Here is a 17,908-nt window from a genome sequence, read left to right on the forward strand (position 1 = left end):
TTTCTACCTAAACGTCTGTCCCAACTTTTTTGTAAGATGTTGAAGGCATCAAAGTATAAATGAGTGTATATTTACACAACAAAGTTAATTACATTTTACACAGAGTCCCAACTTTTTTTGAATCAGGGTTGTAGATGCCTACAAGGTCCAGGCTGCAAATTTGTTTTCATCAAACTACTCATAGGCCAGAGACAGATATTGGTTCTGTATATTGAATGTTTTTTCTTTGTTAACTGAATATTATTTGTTGTTCCAGGAGCAAGTTGGCTTTTGCCCAAGGCACACCAAGTGACTCCATAGCTTTTGTGAACGCTTTCAAGGTAACATGCTTAATGCCGAAACATAAGCAAGTTGTGGTGTTTGACGGATTCACATATTTGCCTGATGGCTGTTGTTTTTATGAACACTTCCCTTTTGTCTCTTACTGTTAGGCATGGCATTCATCCAAAAAGAAAGGACAGCTGAGACACCCACAGGTGAACAAAAACAACAACTAAACATGAACTCAGAAAAACACTTGCACAGATTGAGAATATAAATAGTCTGCCACTGTTATTGTATGAGATCTCCCCTTGACACACTGCAGTTAGTCATCTTGCATTATTTTCTAGATTGAAGTATACATAATTACTCTGTCATATTGGTAATGAATTAATATAACACTGAACCACATTTAAACCTTAGCTTTAGCTTACAGAGAAGTTGTCAGTGGGTGTAGATGTAGAGACGGCATATTTAGAAAATTTCTCTTCAGTTGGAGAAAAGCTTCCCTGCCTGTGTTAACATTGAAAGTATTCTATGTATTCTGTTAAGTTTCCTCTTGTTTTCTTTGCCTTTGCTGCTTTCTCTTCTTAGGACGAGTTGGACTGGGGAAAAGAGAACTTAATTCAGATCAAGAGGATCAAGGAGGTACAGAGATGAAACAGAGAGCTGGGTCACATGAATCTGTCCAGCCACACTAGATGATGTCTTTGTCATTCCACTCAGCCTAGTGTAGCGGTGAACAACAGGCATTAATCCTGCAGTGTGTAGTCCTACCAAGAACGAGACTCGTCTCTGTTGAGTGACAGTCTTGTTTTTTCAAAGGCTTTATTGAACGTGGTTCAATCTCACTTTAAATCTGTAATCTGTATAATGCTGTCAGTTTTCAGTAGCAGTTGTACAGCCAATTTATGTATTTCCACAATATTCTGGCAAGATTTAAAGGTGCAACTTGTAAGATATAGCCAGAATTCTAATTGAAAACGTTGAAAAAGTGAACTAACATGTAACAGAATGTGAAGTGATAGGATGTGATGTCAAAGACATTGATGTATAGTGATGCAGAGAGATCTACTGAAGTTAGCATGCTAGCCAGCTAGCTCTGGTCCATCCTGTCTGGCAATGCCACTTGGAGCCTCAAGAGGCAATAGTCCAATCCCCCCATAGTTTCAGGTGGGAGATGCGCTGAGCAGCATGTTTGTTTCACAAGCTCTCTTTTATAGTCTAATAGCTAGGTTCTCAAACTATGGTACGTGTAGTATTGGTGGTACGTGAGTGCCCTCAGGTGGTACTCTAATCTTCCAAAAGTTTAAAAATGAAATAAATTAATTTAAAAACATAATCAAAATATTACAGAATTTCAAATGAAAGTATTGAAAGTGTGAGATCACTGAAATATCGTCTACTTCGGAATAAACCTGCTTCCTGCATGAACTGTCCATAATAGGGTCACTACTTTTAAAGTCAGTCATAATGGTGGCACTTGACGTGCTTAATATTTTCTGAGGTGTTTCATGGTGTAAAAAGTTTGAGAAACACTGGTCTAATAAATAAACTCACAAAATGTCAAGAAAGGAAATATTCTTACTATTCTTCCTAAGAAACTGTACACTTTCTGAATTTAAGTTTCTTTCTTTTAATGGTCTAAGACAAGCTTCAAAGTACAAACAGACAGAGGCAAAATAAAACTCACCAAAATATTTTGGTTAGTCTTTCCACTGTTCAGCAATTATCAGCTCTGGTTTGGTTAAAAAAAAAATCTTAATCCACCATGTCAGTGGGGGAAATATTTTGGCTCCCTGCTGCCTCTCTGACACCCGACCTCCCTCTCCCTTTTCTCCACATTATGTCTCTCCTGTCCTGGCCTGCCGTCTTCATCGCTACCAGAGTAAGAGAACTGCTCTGAGCCACTGTCATCAAGCTGGCCTCCGTTGACAGTGTTTGGTCCTAGTTTGGCAATGTTCACTGACAGGCTGCTGAGCATAATTCTGTTGCCCACGGTGTAAACATAAATACTCCCCCTTCTGCTCCAAGCTGCAGGTCTGATCGGGCTTGAGTCATAATAAGGCCCCTAGCTACACGGCTAATTGAGCTACTGGTATTTAATAGAAAAGTAATTTGTTTAGTAGTTTTATGTTAGTTAAGCCGTAAAGTCAGTAGTACTGGCAAATTTCAAACTTGGTCTTTAAGCTCTATGACAGGTTTGAGCAAGTTACTTATAGCTGTTTGATTAACGTTTGACTGTTTTCACATGTATTGTATTTCAGTCTCAGTGAACCAGTGTTTAGAAATTGAGTTGTTTGTTTTGCTCAGACCTCCTCACCTGTAGCTCAATGTGCAGGTTGCAGAGCTGTACGAGGACCTGAAGCAGCGTGTGTCCCGGTTCAACATGCATGTGACGGAGAACACTCAGCCATTGGATTACACCAGCACAAACAAGCAGAGGTTCATTCTTCAGGTTAGAGTCGGTGCTGCACATTTTGTGTGGGATTTACATAACATACATGAATTCCAGGTTCCAAGTGAGACTATACAATGTACACTTCAGATCCACTCGTCATTGCGAATAAACATTCAGCAGCTAAATGTCAGTTTATTTTAGGTGGTCATTGCTGGTGCCTACTACCCCAACTACTTTGTTCTGGGGAAAATAGATGAGGACCTTGCCTCCAGAGACTTGAGTGGCTTCAACCCCAGAACAACAGTGATGGTATGACGCTGACTTTTTTTTTTTTTATAGATTGACACTTCTGTTGTGTACAGTGCCTATTAAAAGTATTCACCCCTTGGATGTTTTCCCCTTTTGTTGCTTTTATAAATGGAACCATGGTCGATATAATTTAGTGTTTTTGACAAAAGAATTTACCAAAAAACCTAACCCTAACCCTCTTTTCTGTTTTATGCAAAGTTTTACATTACATATATTAATTGACATTACTTTGTAGAAATCTGTCTTTACTTGACATTAATGACATTTGACAAAATGTTGTTTTCAGGTGAGGAATCTCCCTCCATACAGTTTCCTGTATTACAAGCAGCTGCAGTCTCTATTCCGTCTGTGTGGACAGGTCAAGTCCATTTCCTTTGAGAGCTCCAGGTACTGAAGGTCACCACAACAAAGCATCTAACATCTGTTCTAATCTACTCTAATCATTGTATTAAAAAAACAACAACCAAAAAACACTGAAATGTACATACTCGTAATTGTCTGTTTATAATTGTGTGTTTGCTCAGAGCATATGTGGAGTTCTACAGGACATCCCAAGACACAGGGGTGCTGGCTGAGGTGTCCCTTGCCTTCCTCTTGGCACAACAGAGTTCTCGCTTTGAGCTGTCTGTCTACCCCATTAAACAAATAGAAATGAATGCTGGGAACAGAAACATAACTCACTTGAAATATGCACGGTAAGGCTTTTCTTCACATTATGTAAACTTTAGATCTTTCCCTTTCTAAGTGAAATTAGTTGCTATGTGATTTTTAAATGAGCACAAAATGTAATAATAGCACAAAGGTTCAACTGTGTCTGTCTTTTGGGGGCTGAAAAGTCCCATTCTTGACCGTCTTTTTGGAAAATGGACTACAGGCTGCACTGGTCAGCACCCCTGCACTTAGCCTTAATGTAATCTGACATCCTCGCACTCTGCATGACTCTCACTTGGAGAGTGAGGGGAGGTTTTAGGCACAGACAGTGCCAGCTTCTTCCTACCTCCCCCTGGGAGGTGAGATATGGGGTGACATTGCACATTATAAGCTATCCAACAATACTACAGCTCACAGACTATTCTCATTCTCATAATCATTACTTTCCCTTTAACAATATTTCCTCTTGCCTTAAACTTAAAAAAGTCGGCATGTTCTGATAACCTTGAATACATTTCTTACCCAAACTAAAGGAACTGGATTCAAGACAACCATTTAACCTGCTGCTGTGATCAGTAGTAAATTGCTCATCGATAAATTTTAATATTTACAGGTTAATTTTTGATTCAGGGTATCTTATTAATACTTGCCAAGGAGCTTTGTTAAGCTTGTAAAATGAAGTGATAGTTAAACTTTGGAAAAATACAGATATCCTCCAATAAAGGTTTAGATACCTTTCAACTACTTTCAGAAACATTTAACTTGGGAGAAATATGATTTCTTCAGGTATCTTCAACTGAGACATTATCTTAAAACACATATGAAAACTATTGGAGAGAAAGGAATGAGTTTGATTATGATATTTACTGATGCATACAAAGGTAACTCTAACAGGAAATTGATCTCAAAGATTTATTCGTCTTTACAATTGGAAAGGGTTTTTCCACTTTGTATGATAAATAAAGGTGGGAGAAAGAAGCTAACATACAACTTGACTGAAGATGACTGCTTAAATATATGTAGGACAATGTCTACAACATTTAGATTTATCAGATTTATGGAGGGAATACACCTGGAAAAACCTTTTAAAGTTTTTCATGACTTTAAAGATAAAAAAAAAAAGCAAAATAATAATCCTGAAGAAGGTCAGTACTGGTGAATGTGTGGTAATATGTCTGCTGGTCATTTTCAGATTTTTTGGGAGTGTCCTAGTATTTTATATATTTTTCCTTTGCACAAACAGAATGGACTTTTATGTTAAAGAATAGGAGACATCTTCCTTTGTAGGAAACAGTGAGGACTTGCATTTAACAGAGCCAAGGACCATAAAAACCTATAGGACCTCAAGTAACATTTATGGATACAAAGGATTCATAGATTTTGATAATGAATGTAACCCAGACTCATTCAATCTTCATTCCGCATGTTAAGCATTTCTCTACACCTCTGATGACCCTGTCTGTCTTATGTTCTGTTTTGGTTTAAATAAATAAATAAAGTTAAAATAAAATGAAGTGATACTATGTCAGGCAACATAAAATATATTTTTCCACTGTGTTCGCAGTGTGAGTGCGGTGAATGCGAATGTGTGCATAACAATAAAGTCCAATTCTGTGTGTGCTTTTGCTGTACAGGGTGAATGTAGACTTCCAGAGTCAGTCTGTCTGCCCGGTGGGCGTGTTGAGCAGCACCATTGACCCAGACAAGCTACCTCGCAACTGCTTGTTTGTGGTCAACATCACAGAGGTCAGCTCATTACATCTAACTTTGTGTAATGGACCTAATTTCATAATAGATACTTTGTTTTGTTTTTTTTTGACTAACTTTGTCTGACTCTTTAATATATGTATCCTTTCTTTACTCTGATCTCTGCTGTAGGTGGTGGATGTGGGTCATTTCTGGGGCTTCCAGGCAGATGAAGCCAGTTTGGAGAAGCAGCACCATCTGACAGGAGAGATTAACAAACGGATGCTGCATCCTCTAACCATATCGCTCTACCCCAACCTGCTGTGTTTGGCTCCTTACTCTGAGTTCAATGACCAGAGCTTGTACTACCGCACCAAGATCCTGCACATACATGGCAACACAGTGGAGGTGAATGTCACTCTCACAATGCTGTTCTTAGGTCAAGATGTTCAAGATCCTTTACTCCTTTTCTCATTTGATTATGGCATGGAAGGGCATACTGAATTGTTCACCGTCAAGGAAATGACGCTTCTTTTTTTCTTTTTAAAGCTAAATTATTAGTGCACCAAATACTTTAAATTACTTTAAAGGGCCTGCTTGGCTGTAATACACCAATTTATTTGTGAAATTATATGTTAGTAGGATTATTTTGTTGGACAATGATTTCCTCTTGGTATTTAGACGTGCTGAATGTTCACATGGTGGTACAACTACTCAAGTAGTGACATTAACACTTGTATTCCTTGAATGTATTGCACTGCATACAACAGCAACAGGTTGCTCCAAGTTCTTTAGTTATTTAATTTAATATCTTTGCAAAATCTGACTAGATCATCTGCCAGATGCCAGAATAAGGAAGAAAGCAGAGGGACAAAGAAAGTGAATGTGAATGTCCTGTCTATCACAAAGCAATAAAAGAATAAAAAAAATACTTAACAAACCACATAGAAACAAATTGAAAATGGCAAAACCCGCAAACGGAATTAAAATCTAGAATCAGAGGATGAGAGGATAAAATCAAGTAACACAGTAAGAAATGTATGTTTTAAGCTTAGATTTAAAAGAAGCCACTGACTCAGTCTGCTGTATTTCCTCGAACAGGGTGTTTCAGAAACTTGGGGCTCTTATTTCAAAAGCTCTGTCCCCCTTAGTCTTCAGCAGAGAGTCTGGAACACATAAAAGGCCCTTGCCAGAGGCTCTATATGTGCGAGCAGGGTCATACAGGAATGAAAATGCAGAAAAGTGAGCTTTTTTTTTTTTTTTTTTTTTTTTAAAGTCTCAAAGACTAAAGTGATAGTATCGGTGTAAAGTAGAACATAAGGAAAACATTCCTATTAGGAGTATGTGACAGCAGTTGCTGATGTTACCTCATGTACCAGAATGCAGGATGTGTTGTTTTTCTCCAGGTGTTCTTCTTGGACTTTGGCAACACAGCAGTTGTTGCCTGCAGCAGCCTCCGAGAGCTCCCCTCTGACCTCCTGTCTCACCCATTCCAGGTAGCAATACATGAGTGGCACCGTTAGAAAATTAATGCACAATTGTCGCAGTGTTACTGTGAACACACAGTAACATACAAACTCTCTGCTCTGCTGGTCTAAGGCTCAGGAGTTCCAAGTTACTGGTATGCGTCCTTCAGCTCAGTCCATCATCCTGGGGAAGCAGTGGAGCAGCCGAGCGCGTGACCGTTTCATCACGCTGGTGAAGGGCCATTCACACATTGTGTCGCTGTACTCCATCCTGCATGATGTCATGCGTGTACAGCTGCTCATCAACACAGAGACAACAAACACCAATGTGGTAGACATTTTGGTCGAAGAAGGACACGCTGTGAAGGAAGAGGAGAGCTTTGATTCCAAGGTGAGACAACAGCTGGGACATGAAATGTATTAGGCACTGTGCATTATAGAAATCAATCACTAATTACATGCCTTTCTTAAAAACTTAAGTATTTTTCAACCTGGACCCTATTTTCCCATGTTGTTGTGTCTAAATGGACAGTGATTTTTGAAATTGGTCCATTATTGAGTGAGGCCGCTGCAGCCATCAGAAGTAAAACTACAGAAGCTCCAATTTAATCCTTTCAGGCAACTGCACACCATCAAATTCCACTAGGGCCACTAAGGGCTTGTTTTGATACTAAAAGGCTCAAACTGTTTTATTAAGTGTCTGACAACATTATGAAAAAGATTTCTAGTAAGATATGTTTTGTTTAACCAATTTTGCACTGCCAAACTCACCAGACTCTGTAGTCATTTTATCACTGTAACAGACTTCATTCAAATTGTCCAGAAACAAAGTACGCTCACCAAAACAGTCTTGACTTGTCTTGTCATGTCGAAATAAACCCTTTATTCACTATGTTGGATGTGAAAATATCCTGGTTGTACATGTCATTTCTCCTTGCTGCTTCTCTGATGGCCAACCTCTCTCTCTCTCTCCTCTCTCTGTGACATTTTCACATTTAACATGGTTAATTAAAGGTTTATTTCAGCCAAACCAGAGTTTGTGATTGCAGGAGGAAAGGAGAGATGAGTCAGGATAATTTTGGTGACTTGTATTTTTGTCTCTGTCAAGTTTGAATGAAGAAGAAGATGATGATGATAAAATTACTCTTTCTGTAAAGGAAATCTGGCGAGTTTGGCACAATAAGACAGCTCTTACAGGTTAAACAAAGCATCTCGTTTGTCCAAAAAAAAAAAATCTTCATGCTTGTAGCCATCCTTTCCATAATTTGGTCAAGACATTTAATAATAATAATGATAATGACAACATTCTGAGTCTGTCACTGGCAAAAACAAGCACTTTTAGTAGTGTTTTTGTGCAGCTTGTTTTCCTGGCTGACAGCTGCAGTGCTCTCCCACAATACTGGAGCAGTTTCAAAAATTGTCTCCATGAGTCACCTAGACACAAAAACATGGGAAATATGGTCCAGGTTTAAAGATTCAAAAGTTACCTTTTGAAGAGGCACCTAAATGTGTCCTTTTTGTATCTACCACTCTACCCTGGCAGGCCGGAAAGGTGCTTGACAACAGTAAATTCATTCATTTATTTATTCATATTGCAAAAGCCATAGAAACTGCAGCACATTCCACCTAATTGCTGTTGATCCAAAATGCTTTAACGTTCAACTGACACATTTGCCAGACTATGGCAAATGACATTGTGTGTGTTGTGACAACTTTTGCATTGCAGTGATACTTCTGAATGTCCCTCTTTGTACTTGCAGTACTAATTTTTACCAGCAGATGTTGTCATTGGATGCAGGGAACAACATTGCTTTGGTCTCACTGAAAATAAAAGCATGAATCATGAAGTTGATTTGGCATTTTTTGGGCTCAGGCACCACAAGAAATCATTATGTGTTGAGACAAAACTTTTTTAAATCTCCGCCATGCTTGCCCACATTTAGAAATATCCATACCAAATGTTGTGTGCCCTTCTCAGTTGAGATGTTTTAATTTTGTGTGCACTTGCAGCAAAACCATGAGGCACTGATGTCACTGTACAGGGACATCGAAGCAGGTGTGTATGTCCCCAATTCTGCCAGCAGCTCCTGGAAAGATCGCAAGAAAGAGGACAAGGAGCTCATTGACAGCCTGCTTGCCCACTTTTCCAAGAGCCACCACTCCTTTTCAAATTCAAAGGCAAGAGACACCACAGCTTATAGAACATTTTCAAATATTTGTACTAAAATCTTAAACATAGTCTGATAATCTTTGAAAAAACACTGTTTCAAAGTGCTTTAAAAATCAAAAGAATAACAGTGACAAGGATTAAAAATTGTAAAATAATTACAATCAGTTTACAAGAGAGCGCCTTCAGATTAAAATAGGTTTGAGGAAGGACTTAAAATAGGACACAGACTGTGTGTCTGAGATGCTGATATTTTGGGACTGGATAGAGGATGGCATCACCTCTGCACTGTCTGTGGCTTTCAGTTTGTCCAGGAGATGGAGCCAATTCAGTGTTTCAGTTCATGTGTTGGTGTTCACTCAGAGGCACACCCATTCTGTCTGATAAGCAGAACAATGTCGACAGTGTGACCGTTGCTGTGATGCATGAACACGTTATGTGAAGTGTCTGACTGCTTTCTTCCATCTGAAACTGTAGGTTCCCCTGCATGGACCAAGCAGTCCTTATAAAATCCAAGTCCACAGCTTGAGCCGCAAGGCCCACTACAAGTAAGCATTATGTGCGGTAAAATTGAATTAAACTTTAAGGTTGTGAACACCCGCCTCCTTATTTCTCATGAGTGCGACCTCCTCCTGCAGGACGGTGTGTATCGAGAGGAACAGCATCAACTATTTTGCCCTGGATGAAAAGCCTCATTACAAGCATCAGAGGATGCTAGTGGCTGGGACTGTGTCAGTCAACTCCACAGGTGCTACATAAAACATCTCAAAAATACAAAGACATGAACACACATTTACAACTTAGCGCTCCATTCTTCAATATGTGTATATTAACTATCAGTGTGTTAATTTTGACAAGAATTTAAATTTTAGGTTTTATTTTAGTCGCGTACTGAAACTTGAAGTTGGTCACACTCCTGTTTTATTTAAGATTTAGTTTGTGGAACTTCATTTTATTTTTTCTGTCTAACTTCAGTTTTAGTCATTGTCGTCTTCCATGACACTGTAATGGATTTTGCTGAAAGATATTTTACCTGGCTTTAAAAATTTGAGTGAGAAGTTTGACCTGTGTTTAGTCATCTATGCTGAGAATGTGTTACCGATACATTCTTTCATATCATATAAGAATGAATACGTAATGTTACGTATTGTTAATACGCAAGTCATTATTGATTTTCAGATACTGATAATGTTTATGAAGTGACAAAATAGATTTTTGTAATGCTTTAAGGTGGCTGATTACTGTGATCTCACTTGACTTGTCCACCCATCAAGGAGACAACTATTTTAATCACATTTCTTGTCAGAGCATAATAAACAGATTTCTGAATCAGTTATTGCAACTTTAAACGGGGCTGTGTTGCAGGGACACGGATTTTATTGGCCGGTACCTCCATCATGCCAGACATCCCTGGGCTGCCTGCACTCATCACCATGCTCTTCACTCCCATCATGGAGTTACGGTCGGTCAGACACCAAGACATATCACTGCACGATAATCAGAAGCCCATGTTCATGTATATTTAGGTCATACCTTTCCCCCTTTTTTTTTTGCAGCACTAATGAAGAGAGGACCTGTTACACTGGTGCCCTCTGTGGCTTGGGCTGGAACAGTCGAACACAGGAGAGCATCCTACGTGAACATGACATCGAACTCACCTTTGATGTCAAATTTGATATTGAAGACATCACTGAGGTAACAGCTGTCACCAGAGTGCTGTGACTGACTGCAGTGATTAAGTAGGCAGGAACACGGAGTCATTCCTTGGTTACGTCTTGGTGTTTGACAGTTGATTCATACCTTGTCTCCTCAAGAGTTTAACCTTTTTCAACCTCATGCTCTGTTGTTGTTGTTTTTTATTTCAGTATCTCAACAGAATAAATTAGAGCAGCACATCCTGGTACTTTATGGGTGAAAAGAGCCTCTCTAATGTGACTAGTGGCACATGCAAATTTCGAGGCCCTTGCCAATTTAATAGCATCAAGTAAGAATACTGTATTGCTTTTTAGCTATTTTGAGCCCAAATCCCATGGCCAGTCAAACAATTATGTTGTTACCAATTAACGTTCAGTGTCATATTGAGAAAAATTAAGAAATAGGGGTGTTAATGAGTGTTATTTCATTCTGCCTCCATCAAAGTGGATGAGCCTGATATACATCACCATCACTGTGGCAAAGCAGAACCCCTGTTTCTATTTTGATTATTATTCAATGGTTAACTACAAGCTGAGGGAAGTACAAAACAGGTCAGTTGTAGCTCCACTTCCCACATTATGCTGTTTACAAGGTTCATTATTAGAAGGAGGGTCGGCTCAATTTATGTGAATTATTAATGTAAAATACCATCTGCTCTGGAGGGTCTTTTAAGTGGACAGGCTGTTAAACCGAACTCCATTCTAAAAGCAGTTTTATGATGGGCCTTATGTTTCATCAATAAAAACTTTAATTACACCACTAAGACTGTTTTCTGATTCACTTCAACCTACAGGTACAATCAGCACACCTCAATTACTTAGTAACATCATCAGTTAGTCTGTGATGAAGTGTTTGCCACTGATGTGCACATACTGGGTCCCGCAGTTTACCTTTCTTACCTTCTCCTCCTCTAGATGCCACAAATCTGCTCTTTCACCGGCCATTGCTACTTGGAGAAGTAAAGAAAATTGTAAACTGGGATTAATACTTATTGACTGACCTTTTCAATTAAGCACCGGTACTTTTACGCACTTGTTTTAACATAAGAGGGTCATGGTCATTCTGACAGCAGGAAAGTCACGTATGGCTGCTCTCATGCATAATACATATTGAAAATAAAACTGTTGTATAACAGCATTAAGAAACTCAATTTCATGTACCTATGATCTACAGCACTAGACCTCATCTCTGTTACCATAACACTTAAATTTCAGCATTACATTATATAGCACTTTTAAATTTTACCAATCAGTGCTGTGTTTTCTTTCTTTTTCAGATAAATGGTTTGCGAGAAGCTGTAAACCATCTGGTGTGTGAAGGACTTGGTGGCACGTGTCATCTGGGGCCTGACAGGATCAGCCACCTGCAGGAGGACTGCCGAGACCGCCTCATCAGGTCACTTATCATAGCACCCACGGAAATCAGTAACAAGTTTAGAGTTCAAACGATGTGTATGCAGATATTGAGCTGTGTTTATATTATGTACTGCAGACTGTTCGCCAAGTCACCACCAAGGGAAGATGTCACTCCAGTGTACTACGAGAAAATCGACAAGTGGAACCAGGTACAGTGCACAACAGTTCTCCTCCTTCAGTTATTTGATCATTTTTCCTGCCATATGCTGTTCTGTGAGCTTTTAAAAGGTTTTCTGTTTTTTTTGTTTTGTTTTGTTTTTCTAATGTGTCATGATGTGATATATGGGGTAACGTGGTGTCTCCTCTCATCAAAAAAAAAAAAAAGCTACATCTAGAGGTAAAATTAAAATTCTTTCTTTTTAATGTTTTCATCAAACATCTAATAGATCATAGGGATAAAAGAACAACACCTGCTTCAGCATTTATGTGAGAAATCTATGCTCAGGAAGTCACAGAAGATTGTAAATGAACCAACACAAGGACCCAAAATTTGGTGTTGCCTGAAAAAGGTCGACCATTCAGAATGCCAAATTGTAGATTAAACCGGTACAAAAATGCATTCAGTTCATCCTCCATCAAAATGTTAAATAACAACAATTAAGTGTATGACTTTTAATTAAGAAAAGGTGTTGCATTGTGACTATTTATTATCTGGTTCATCTACACTTGGTTTTATTGTTCAAAACACTTAGATTTTACCTGGTTTTATTATTTGAACTTACTGTTTTTTTTTATTACTTTTATTATTTTAAGGAAACTGTCACACACTCAGCATGTAAACTTAACAACATCTACACAAGTGTATGTATGTATGTATGATGTGTTTATATTCATATTTTTCGTATGTTGTTGATGCAACACCTTGGAGTCCAAAACAAATTTCCTTGTGGGACAGTTAAGTATACCTTACCTATATGGTTAAATGCAAGTTCAAAGAGATCTGGCTCAAGAACAGCCCATTTAGTGCTTGGTTAAAGCTCGTTAAAATGAACTCATTTAAAGCACCTTGTGCAAAAAAGAAACATTAAAAATAGGAACTTTGGATATAAAGGCATTAACCCTAATTTCCACCAGGCGCGGCTGTGCCGTGGCACTCAGGCCAATTCGCAGCCATTCTAGACAATGCTTGTGTTTCAGAAGTCTATTTTTGACAGATGCCACGTCAGTTAGCACAGAGCAGGTCGAATGGGTAGGAAGTCAGCCACGGAAAAGGCAGGGAGAATCGGGTTAATTAATTAATAAAAGACCCCATGAAGACTCACGATCATAAAGACAGAAAATTAACTATTTAACTTCGTAGCCTGCTTATCCATGGTAGAAGCACAAAGAGCACGGAAAGAGGATTTAATCAACAAAATCAGAGCAAGTAAACATAATCAGACAGGCGAAACACTCAGCTCCTGAAACGCTTCTGAAACGCTGCTGGTGGGAATTGCAGTCACTCGTATGATGGAACAAAACCGCTGCACACACGTGATTTCACAAAGCCACATCTGGTGGAAATCCCCAGTTAGAGTTATGTGGGAGGTCCGAAAACCTAAAGCTGATGTAAAAAGCCACCAGCAAACATTAACCATCATCCAATATCAGTTCTGTGTTTACATCGGGAGCATCACCAAAATCCAGCCCCAGCGTAACCCACTCTGCACAAGAATGCGTTGGGATTTTCCTTAGTCCTCCAGTATGGATGTGAAATAGGTCTTAAATTTCATTCATAATGGTATTAAAAGTCTTTCACTTGCTGAAACCTGCAGACACACCACTTAAGCTCTGCACGTTTTAAAATGTTTGTTTATTGAACCTGCAGGTGGATCCTGCTCTGAAGATGGATGTTGTGGAACCAGGATCTGGAAGAACCAGAGCTGTTCTCTTCCAGCTGCATTCTGTCACTCTCCTCAACAGCTAAAAAACCCACCATATACTTGCATTTGTGTTGACATGGAACTGATTATAATGTTGCCCATAATTTTAGTTTAATTGTTCAGAGGAATATATATGTTTTATGTGCAAATGGGACTGTAGCTTTCAGCAGCGCAGCAAAATCCTCATTCCTTTTATTTGTTGTTATTCCCTGTTTAAATAAGTTGATCCTGCGTAGCTCTTTGTCACAGCGCTTCAGCAGTGGGACATTAAAAATAGTTGTTTGCAACAGATGAGGCTTGTCAATCACTCTTCATTCAAACATGGTCTCATTGTGACCCAGGAGTCAAGTTAAATTTGCCACCACAGCACGCACACACTGAAGTCCTACTACAAGTTGAGAGTTGCGTCTGTGCCAGAATTCATTGGCTTATATTTATAGCTCATCATTCCAGGTCTACCATCCAAAGTGTTATCACCTCAAACTTAGCTGTGGACTCATCTTCACTGACCCACAGTCACCTTATGAACATGAACTCGTTAGTAAAGTGGCTGAGGAGATTTTATACATCAAGGTACATTTATTTTTCTTATTCTTGTAATTAAATACATAGTGTGAGTGCAAATAGATAAAGAGTCCAGGGTCTAAAGAACTACAGAGTATAGTTGAACATAGTACAAAGTTGGACAGTTATTCAAACAAGCTAAATATCACCAGATACTCCTTGTCTTCATAGTAGTTGTACAACAGTACCTAAAACATGAGCGTGTGTATTGTTCCTTATGGTTATACAAAAGCAAAAACCCTACAATTACCACATCTAAGACGCATATTGTTAAATTATTTTGTGCTTGGAAACACCAAAAGAAAATCATTTTTGATATTTATATATATTGACATAGACTGAGAGAAGCCCCGTCTGCTAACTCAGAAACATGAAGCAGTATTTAACATCGGCAGCAGAGCACGTCTGAGGGCATTTAGCTTTTTTGTGCCAAACCATACAGTTTGTGGTAAGCACTGCAAAGCAAAAAATGTAGCGTGATTTTAAAAACTGCACAAAAGATATCAAATATTATTTACCCAAGGCTCGACTTCATGCACTTTATAATAAGCAACACAAAAAAAGTCAGTTTCTTTTTTTGTTTTGTGTACTTGTCTACCTAGAAACAGGATTATGTACGTGTGACTGTGTGTTAGTGTTTTAGACTGCTATAGACAGGGTGAAAAGGCTTCTCCAGTGGATGCTTTTAGAGAACACCAAGATGACATTAGCACTATGCCCCACAGATGACGACCAGGCTCTTCAACACTGAGCGAGCTGCCTGACTCTGAGCTGGACTGGACTGTCCGCTTCACGGTGAGACAGACAGGTCTACTCCTCCTTCCTCTTGGCCCCAGGGATCTTCGCTTGGATCCTGGACAGAGAAAACAGGCTTTAATACCACGTGTCCCACAAGATATTTATTCTGGATTAAGTTATGCTTTTTCTAACGTCTTGCTGTTTTTATATTCTTGCTTTTTATGGGCAGTCCAACAATTTAAGTGTTACTAAAATTGGCAAAAGGATGGTGGGCAGTCCAAAAACCGCAGGCGGACATCTTGGCATCAACTGACCCTTTAGACGCCTACACACAAACTTCACTCTGAGTTTCCTGGATAAATAAAAGGCTGATCTAACTGAGGTCCAGGGACCAACAGGGGTCCTTGAGTGGGATGTAAAGGGTCCCAGGCAAAAGGAAGAATAGATTATTTTAAATTTATGAACATTTTTTGGAAGTTGGAACTACAAGGGAAGATAGAGGGTGGACCATTAGTTTGATCATTGTTTGACTATGAAGAATTTCTAATTTTCAAACCTAATTAAAAAAAAATCCTCTCAAATTGGTGGTCCGTGGTCTAATGTGCATCTTGTCCTCGAGAAGAAAAAGTTTAGGAACCCCTGATCTAACAAACCAACCAGTTCCCACCAGTTTTGAGCGAAAACTACTGTAATCAAGCATGTCGTCAACAGAGGGCGCTGCACAATGTACAACAGCCCATAGAACGACATACCCACTTTGGTTCCCAAGGAAAACCTGCATGTTTTGGTTCCGGCCAAAACCAGCTTTTAAGTTTCTGAATCCATTTATTTTTGGTGGAAATACTCAAAATTAGGTGTGTGTGATCTGGAGTATGGACGCTTCCATGTTGGTGGTAGAGCCCTGCCTTTGAAACATATGTATGAGGCTAGATACCGTCTCAGGTTTTGGATAGCATTATATCATGATATGGCACAGGTGTTGTCTTTTTCTGGCTTTTTGTCCAGCCCTGTTATTATCTCTATCCTTTTAAAATTGATTTTAAACAGACTTAATGGTGAGAAACTGTTTATTCATTCATGAATGCAGCTTGCAAATTGGACGGGTTAATGCTCTGCTCCACACCATCACTCTTAGACACATGTATGCATAGAAGCTGCTAGAAGTACTTTTTGCAACGTATGTAATGGCCGTCCAGACCACTGGCATCTACAGTGCTGCCTCCGCTTGATGTCTGCTTGTGTTCAGACTTGCCGTTTGAAGCTGCATTTGATCATATATCGTGAGTGAACTTTGAACAAGAATGGTAAACACTCACTTCCCCACCACCGAGTTGACCTGGGTCCGTATTAGTCCCACATACTGATCAATCTGTGCCTGAAGAAGGGAAGGAAAATGACAGGTGTAAATACTAAACAACAATTTGTAAACCAGGCTCGACTTGAGTTTTCATGATGCTCAGATTCGTACCTGATGTTTCTCATAGACCACAGGCATGGTGAACATGGAGACCACAGCTGTAGAGGCATGGAGAGAGTCATGGTTAATATGAAGGTAGTCTGACCTACAGTGGGAATAAGCTTAAACAGGAACACACTTGTGTCAGCAAGGTCCCCCAACACTTATCTAATGTACACTGGAAAAGTAAACAGATACTGTACTTGATCAACATGTCCAATAAATGAATATGGTTCTGGCATAGTGATTAGGACATGCTGTGCTTGTCATTAACACATGACATAATATAGCTTTGTTCTGTAGCTGTTTATCAGACTGCTGAACTACTGACACACAAAAAGCAAAATGCTGCAGTGTGTGTGTGTGTGTGTGTGTGTGTGTGTGTGTGTGTGAGTCAACAGCAATGCTTGGAAGTTCGCTGAAGATAAAATAGAGCTGAGTGAGAATCAGGATGACCTCACCTAGGATGAGCAGCGTCAGGCCGTTGAAGAGAGCGCCCACATAGGTCAGCAGCCACATCAAGACAGCAAACTGAAACACACACATACATGACAGGTTTTAATCTTTGTAGCTTGCATGTCTACAGTGTATACACATACATTGCTTCCTTTCTTCAGATTTAATTAAAAGGTCTAAGACTTCTCCCGTGCACACTAAAGGTTTATTTATCTCAAATTCTGTTCACAAATGTGTTAAAATCTATGGCAGTGAGCACTTCTCCTTTGTCACGATAATCTATCCACCTGTATGACCTGCCCTATTCTGCCTATCTTGGCAAATGAGACATGCTCACTAACACTGATTTTAAGAAATTTGTGGGGAAAAAAGTGTTGCATTCACGTTTTTGTGGAATGTAAGAATTTGGCATCTGTTGCTAACAATGACAAAAGCCAAGAGTTTGGAGGCAAACCTTCAAGGAATCGACCAGATCTTGTACAAGGAACAGCCTGCGGAGCTCCTTCATACAGGTGTTGGTGTACAGCAGGATTTTGTCAGCATATTTGCTAATCTGGTCCTGGGACAGAGCGATTTCCATCTCCAGGTAGGATCTGGTAAGGTAGAGAGAGTCAGAGACAATATCCTGTAGTAAGAAAACATTACAGATCATATTATATCAGTTATCAAAAGGAGATCACATAGATTAGGTAGAACAACCTAAATGTGTGTTATTTGGTTGAAGAGATAGTTCAGAGACACTTTATTAGGGAATTGTACTATTTCTCCAACTTCTCGACAG

General features: G+C 39.3%; 2 protein-coding genes across 2 annotated transcripts in view; one reads left to right on the top strand and one right to left on the bottom strand.

Moving 5' to 3' along the window:
- Positions 1-14,004, top strand: part of tdrd9 (tudor domain containing 9) — a 28,978-nt gene extending 14,974 nt beyond the window's left edge. Inside the window, exons 17-35 of the mRNA XM_084742618.1 lie at positions 257-320; positions 432-476; positions 856-909; positions 2,603-2,719; positions 2,864-2,971; positions 3,258-3,358; positions 3,496-3,666; positions 5,257-5,368; positions 5,501-5,716; positions 6,715-6,804; positions 6,908-7,165; positions 8,785-8,952; positions 9,419-9,489; positions 9,580-9,689; positions 10,307-10,403; positions 10,498-10,636; positions 11,913-12,031; positions 12,128-12,200; positions 13,859-14,004. Of these exons, the coding sequence (XP_084598744.1) occupies positions 257-320; positions 432-476; positions 856-909; positions 2,603-2,719; positions 2,864-2,971; positions 3,258-3,358; positions 3,496-3,666; positions 5,257-5,368; positions 5,501-5,716; positions 6,715-6,804; positions 6,908-7,165; positions 8,785-8,952; positions 9,419-9,489; positions 9,580-9,689; positions 10,307-10,403; positions 10,498-10,636; positions 11,913-12,031; positions 12,128-12,200; positions 13,859-13,957 (2,212 nt within the window). The 3' untranslated portion in view covers positions 13,958-14,004. The remainder of the gene's footprint in view (positions 1-256; positions 321-431; positions 477-855; positions 910-2,602; positions 2,720-2,863; positions 2,972-3,257; positions 3,359-3,495; positions 3,667-5,256; positions 5,369-5,500; positions 5,717-6,714; positions 6,805-6,907; positions 7,166-8,784; positions 8,953-9,418; positions 9,490-9,579; positions 9,690-10,306; positions 10,404-10,497; positions 10,637-11,912; positions 12,032-12,127; positions 12,201-13,858) is intronic.
- Positions 14,005-14,472: 468 nt separating this feature from the next.
- rtn1a (reticulon 1a) overlaps positions 14,473-17,908 on the bottom strand; it is a 31,029-nt gene continuing 27,593 nt past the window's right edge. The window contains exons 5-9 of the mRNA XM_084742615.1: positions 17,582-17,720; positions 17,133-17,202; positions 16,684-16,730; positions 16,532-16,590; positions 14,473-15,330 (exon numbers count right to left, since the gene is read on the bottom strand). Of these exons, the coding sequence (XP_084598741.1) occupies positions 15,288-15,330; positions 16,532-16,590; positions 16,684-16,730; positions 17,133-17,202; positions 17,582-17,720 (358 nt within the window). The 3' untranslated portion in view covers positions 14,473-15,287. The remainder of the gene's footprint in view (positions 15,331-16,531; positions 16,591-16,683; positions 16,731-17,132; positions 17,203-17,581; positions 17,721-17,908) is intronic.

Source organism: Lutjanus erythropterus, chromosome 18 (genome assembly GCF_056507025.1).
Source record: "Lutjanus erythropterus isolate fLutEry1 chromosome 18, fLutEry1.hap2, whole genome shotgun sequence".
In the NCBI taxonomy this organism is placed as follows: domain Eukaryota; kingdom Metazoa; phylum Chordata; class Actinopteri; order Lutjaniformes; family Lutjanidae; genus Lutjanus; species Lutjanus erythropterus.